Source organism: Colias philodice, chromosome 21, assembly GCF_061535455.1.
Source record: "Colias philodice isolate Cphi_HAF_F1 chromosome 21, ilColPhil1 Martin Lab GWU primary, whole genome shotgun sequence".
Taxonomy (NCBI): Eukaryota; Metazoa; Arthropoda; class Insecta; order Lepidoptera; family Pieridae; genus Colias; species Colias philodice.
Genome location: NC_143106.1, coordinates 7588287 through 7594861, shown reverse-complemented (window position 1 = coordinate 7594861; position 6575 = coordinate 7588287). Strand labels below are relative to the sequence as shown.

Below are 6575 nucleotides of genomic sequence, written 5' to 3'. Positions count from 1 at the left end.
ATCACATACTAATGTGAATATATGTATATATATGTATATAGAATACTAATGTGATGGTAATGATTTACCTTCATGTGACGTAGGTACCTCTATATTTTATGTTCATAGGAATTAGTTTACAGAGACATGAAAGTGTAAGATATTAGTAATTCTTTTACTGTTTTGGTTTACATCGCCATTGCATCAACATAGACGTGAGTTGAGTAGTTATTAACATTCTGTAGTGTTGATTAGGTATGATTATATACATATACATTTATTATATTTATAAATTCTTCATTATAATATAAAGAATCCTGAATTTGAATCAGAATACGCTAGTGCTTATAAACATTTTTCAACTAACTTACGAACCACTTGGTGTGTACTAAAAAAATATGTTTATTAGCATGTACCATTAACAACTAAAACATACACTACCAAGATATAAATATAATACAGGGTGTCCCAAAAAGTAGTGATATACTGAAGCTGGGAGGTAGAGGACCTAGAGGACTATCCGAATCACCCCCATGTATGTTATGCGATTTTTCGTATTTTCGGAGTTATGACGTTTTTTTCAATTTTTCACCTATCGCCGAGTACGATGAGATTTTCACTCATGGTGACGTCAATTATTGCGGAAGATACTTGATTTTTTTTGTGTGCTAAGCTGAAAGATAGGCCAATTTAGTATGGTAACATTTACTATCGTTAGATCTTTGAATGGAATAAAAAAAAGAATTAAATGCCATGAAAGATAAAATTACCCAGTATGTTGACCACTTCAAGGGCCCGTAAAAAAATAAAATCACCAAAAAAAAGTTTTCAGTTTGGCTTTTAAAAACTTGCTCTATTTATCAGGTAGCTACCCTGAAAATTTCATTTTAATATTCAGAAGGCTTCAATCGAAAAATTTAAATCTCAATTTGGTAAGTGCAAAAATTTAATTAACATGATGATTAATAAAAACAAATTAAAACCAATAACAAGGTGTTTAATTACCAGAAATTTTTAAAATGACCCCGCTGTTGCTCTGTGCAAGTGCGACATCACCGTAAAAAGTTGTCTTTTAAATGTCTGAATGCCCTTTTATCATTTTTAATGATGTCTTCTGCTACTATGAATTTCCGGGTTATTTCGTCAAAATTGTGGCAGTTTTATTTTATTTTATTTTTTTACGGGCCCTTGAAGTGGTCAACATTCTGGGTAATTTTATCTTTCTTGGCATTTAATTCTTTTTTTTTATTACATTCAAAGATCTAACGATAGTAAATGTTACCATACTGAATTGGCCTATCTTTCAGCTTAGCACACAAAAAAAAATCAAGCATCTTCCGCAATAATTGACGTCACCATGAGTGAAAATCTCATCGTACTCGGCGATAGGTGAAAAATTGAAAAAATACGTCATAACTCCGAAAATACGAAAAATCGCATAACATACATGGGGGTGATTCGGATAGTCCTCTAGGTCCTCTACCTCCCAGCTTCCGTTCATCACTACTTTTTGGGACACCCTGTATAATAAGCAAATATTACAGAGATCATGCGTCCCCAAAGCTGCACAGTCGGCGAGCCGCTGGCGCTAGTGCTGCGCATCATGCGAGTGCTCTCACTAGCGCCGCTCACCATCGCACGGGAGCGCGCTGGGTACCGCATTCGAGTCTCCAAACTTTATGCTATTATCGGATACGTCGGCGTTATTATGCTTAGTATGTGTTGTAAAAAGGCCTCATTATGATAGGGTTGCACAAGGTTCACATTTGGGACCTCTTCTTTATGTCCTATTATAAATTTTTATATAACTAAATTTTTATTTTTATTTTTGCTCCTTTCAGATGGCTTGCATGGTCTGTGCGTTTGGTTTGAATTAAATGTAATCAATGGATACTATAGTGAACTTCGCACACAGATACCTTTATTGCTTTTTGTTATAATGTTGAGTATGTTCGCAGTAACAATCATCACCTTTTATGGATCATTTTTTAGTGTATCCAGAATGAATAATGTAATAGAGCAGGTGTTCTGTATGGAAAAGGTTGAAATACTATTTAAAATTTTTAGCATTCTTCTGTCCAAACCTATAGAAAGCATGACATTTTTAATATTTCACAGGCAGTTCCTGGGAATAATAAGAAAGAAGTTGATAATAAAAACAAAAGAGTAATCATACTTCTGATCTTTTGTAGAATTTTCATGGATGTGACAAATATTATACGTTTTGGTTATATTGTAGGATTTGCTAGTAAGTTGTTACTATTTTACTAAGCTACTAGCTGAAAATTTTTGTGCCAGTAGAAAATACACAGCTTGTTTATGCCCGACTGATAGACACACATTTAAGTTTTATAAAGATTAAATTTAGAGAGAAACGAGACGAACGATTAGTTCACTACTAATCGTTCGTAAATCGAGCTTAACTCATTCTAATATTTTGAAGAATGAATTATTAACACAATGAACTATTACAAATTTATAATTATTATTTTTTTGACAGAATTTAGAATGATCGACTACATTATACGCCGCATTAAATATCACTTGATGTGTTCAGTGCAAATATATGTATTCATTATGTACGAAGAAGTTTTGTGCAAAATTCGTATCGTTCGAGAAGAACTTCAGGGTCTGGCTGACTTGCTGGAATTTAGTATGAAACTGCTTTATATTGTTTTGTCAATATACAGGGTGCCCACCGTCGGTATACTAAGCTCAAAGGAAGTTCTAGTTTTACATAATCTGAGTACGTAAAAAATACTTATAAAATTCCGGCCGCATTTTTTTTTTCAAATAGATTAATTCTTAAAACACTATGTATATACCCCTAACAAGCAACCCGCCTAACTTTGCCTACCGCACGTGAAATATCGTTTAAGATTATGTTTTCTAGACAAAATGCTCACATTAGCGAAGCGGTATATGCCGGCTGCGCGAAGCTAGAGAAGATAACATGGATTTCAAGGAAAAATTTTTAGCAAAAAGTTGTTGACGTAATGTTGTTGCTTAAGTATTTTATACGTGATCAGTGTATGCAAAACTAAGAGCCCCTTCGCGCTTAGTATACCGATAGTGAGACACCCTGTATATTATTTTTTACTTGTGATTTATTAAAGTCTTAAGAAAAAAAGAATAATAATACTTTTTTTTATTTAAGGATACGATCCATTACCAGAGTTTACCCAATCGGCCGATACAAGGCTACAAAAGATTGGAGAAAAGTTGGAGTTTTTAATAGATATATTTAAGCGGGTGAACCAAAGCAACGAATATGCAGTTGTTTTTGTTTACATAGGCATTATTTCCCGCATAATAAATACGTTATTCGAATTTATTTCATGTAAGTGTATCCTTTCTCATATGTTGTACCTCTTATTCATGTTATCCGATGAGTACCTAATAGTTTAACAAAGATTAAAACTAATATTATATTGTTGAAGTGAACCTCAAAGAGCCCTCTGCGATCGTGAATATTATGTCCATCTTAGTTGTTGTGTCATATACGCTTCTCCTCATAATATTAATTGATCCGTTCCAAGAAATAGAGATTGAGGTAAGAGTTGTTTGTATAAGTAAGTAGAAGAACAGGATGATTATAAATTCACCAAATTAACTCGTACCACGTAATAAGATACTCGACATGTACTAAGAGACCACCTCTTAGGTAGAAGTTGACGCGTGAGCGTAGAACCGAGTGGTCCTGGGTTCGATTCCCGGTGGAGACGAAGAAAAACAAACAGATGTATGCATTTATGCATCCGCCTCTTACCCCACTTGGGGACACGGGACTTCACTTTAATCGTTATAAGATACTGCTTTTTATGCTCTATACGCGACTTTAAGATAACACTAATATATGTGACTCAAAGACGATAGCTCGCTCTGCTTGTTATTTTCTGGTGCTAACGTAGCTGTAGCATATACCAAAATGTCAATTATATTGTGAAATAAGCATTAAGCAAGTACGATATAAAAAAATGTGCTTCTCCCGTGCAACGTTTCATATTTTATCAGGGAGCATATTATATTATAATTTTATGTTGAATTTCAGATGCAGACTATGAAGTTGCAGGTGGGCCGCATCGCCACAACGGACTACGTAGCCGACTCCATTCCAGCGCCACTTGAAATCCTCTACGACGTGTTATCCGCTATAGATTTGTCGTTTTCTCCCCTCGGTGTCTTCACTGTGAATCGTTCTTTATTGGCTAAGGTAGTTTAGTATATGATTTTTTCGTGACTGCTTTTATTATTTTTTTTTAATTACATCTTTACAAATCATCTCTTTTTGTTTCAGACACTAGGTGTTACGGTGTCCTATCTCACTATTGTTATCCAATTCAACGATAACTAATGGAATAAATGAATAGATATACCTTTTCTGTATAAGCGTGGTATAAGCTTAGTGTATAAGTATAAAAAAATATTTCCTTCCTTATTTTTTCTTATCAAAAATTAATAAATGTCTTAAGATCTGTCAATTTTGTTTTATTCACTGAATAGAAAAATTAAAGAAATATGTAAATTAAAGTTTTCTATGACATCCCTTTTAGTCAGAGAGCCTTTAGCCTTATGCATATTCTCTATATTAACCATTTGTTGTTTGGTAAACCTAAAACTAAAGGTGATGAAAACAAAATTTATTTATACCTAGTATAAAATTAATTTAATTAAAAACGACCATAAAACCTATTCGATAGGCAAGTAATCACAGGCATATTTTAATCAAAGCTATTTAAAAAAATGGGTGTGACTCAAGGTCTCCTGCACCAATATATTTTAAATGGTTGTACCATAACCAAGTATACAAAAAAAAAAAAAAAAAAAATTGTCAAAATCATGCCAAATTATTTCCTTTCTTTTCTATATTAGTTCATTCAAATATCACAGTCTAATTAGAAATTTATTCACTTATCTAAATCCTTGAAAAAGGGTTCTTCGATAATAAATATAAATGCCTCTCTAAGATTCTAGTATCGATTCTTTTTTATTATTGTATAGTAATTTGTAACTGGTGATAAAAAAACATTCAAAGGATTTTCTTTCATATACAAAAACATATTTAAGTTTACTTGGTTTACATTAAGTACTGATTTATATCAAGTTTACCTAATGCATACGAAATTTGATTGATTATGTGCCGTGATGAGGATATTAGTCTATTAATGCTTTTATGCATTATGTATTACATGTTGGGTAATAATAGCATTAATATATTTTTGTGTTTCAATAGGATTTTGGATTGCACCCTAAGTCATTTCAGTAATTATATTCAATGCAATAAGCAGCGTAATCCCCAAATAAATTTATTAAAAAATTACTCGGAATACAAATAACGTAGGTATGTTTAAGGACACAAAACAAGTCTAGAAATTTATTAACCAAGTGGCAAGTATAATTGAATAGATACTCATATGCATTTGCATAATGTGACAGTAATTATTTACTTTCATGTGATGGCTTACTTCTAAATTTTCTGTTGATAAGAATTAAGTACTTTTTAGATAGATATGAAACGTGACTATTATTGCACGCCTCATAAGCGAAGCGTTGAGGTGGGTAAGTACTACTGTCACTTCGCGCAAAACATCTGTTATTGCACGCCTCATAAGCGAAGCGTTGAGGTGGGTACTACTGTCACTTCGCGCAAAACATCTGATTTTTCAAACTTAAAATGTCTTTATGTATCATACATTGCACTTGTAAGATAATACATACACACACATATTAAGAAAAAACACTATTTTTAACGTTCATGATATTTTTGATGTCATTTTTGTTATTTAAACTAGTTAAAAAACAGTTTAAAAAAGTTCTGTCTTGGACGTCCGTGTGTCTGTATGTGCGGATCCTTTTTCTTGTTAACACGATAGCGACCGAAATACTTTACTAATCGAGTCTTTTTTTAGGGTTCCGTAGCCAAAATGGCAAAAACGGAACCCTTATAGTTTCGTCATGTCCGTCTGTCCGTCTGTCCGTCTGTCCGTCTGTCACAGCCGATTTACTCGGAAACTATAAGTACTACAGTGATGAAATTTGATGGGAATATGTGTTGTATGAACCGCTACAAAAATATGACACTAAATAGTAAAAAAAAGAATTGGGGGTGGGGCCCCCCATACATGTAACTGAGGGATGAAATTTTTTTTTTCGATGTACATACCCGTGTGGGGTATCAATGGAAAGGTCTTTTAAAATGATATAAAGTTTTCTAAAAAACATTTTTCTTAAAGTGAACGGTTTTTGAGATATCAGCTCTCAAAGTCGTAAAAAGTATGTCCCCCCCCCTCTATTTTTATAACTACGGGGTATAAAATTCTAAAAAAAATAGAGGTGATGCATGCTAATTAACTCTTTCAACGATTTTTGGTTTGATCAAAGTATCTCTTATAGTTTTTGAGATAGGTTGATTTAACTGTAATTTATTATATTTGCTGCTACGGAACCCTTTGTGCGCGAGCCCGACTCGCACTTGGCCGGTTTTTTTTCTCTTACGCTTGAGTATGCTCAGGAATAGAACCCTTTCATTTTTCAGGGTCTGATTCGATGTGGTTTAATTGTTATTAAATAAACAAAAATAATAATTAATAAATATT

General features: G+C 33.0%; 1 protein-coding gene across 1 annotated transcript; it reads left to right on the top strand.

Annotated features, from left to right (window-relative positions):
* The first annotated feature begins 2045 nt into the window (after window positions 1–2045).
* On the top strand, window positions 2046–4354 carry LOC149479056 (uncharacterized). Its single transcript, XM_089708394.1, has 6 exons — window positions 2046–2227; window positions 2480–2632; window positions 3137–3319; window positions 3420–3532; window positions 4031–4192; window positions 4277–4354. Exons 1-6 carry the CDS (start codon window positions 2179–2181, stop codon window positions 4331–4333), a joined length of 717 nt encoding a protein of 238 aa, XP_089564520.1. The 5' UTR covers window positions 2046–2178; the 3' UTR covers window positions 4334–4354.
* The last annotated feature ends 2221 nt before the right edge of the window (window positions 4355–6575 follow it).

Excerpts from the sequence above, each read along its gene's own strand:
- LOC149479056 (XM_089708394.1), top strand. The coding sequence starts at position 2,179 with ATGGATGTGACAAATATTATACGTTTTGGTTATATTGTAGGATTTGCT. Across the intron at positions 2,633-3,136 it reads GGCTGACTTGCTGGAATTTA|GATACGATCCATTACCAGAG; the intron begins GTATGAAACTGC and ends TTTTTATTTAAG. Across the intron at positions 3,533-4,030 it reads TCCAAGAAATAGAGATTGAG|ATGCAGACTATGAAGTTGCA; the intron begins GTAAGAGTTGTT and ends GTTGAATTTCAG.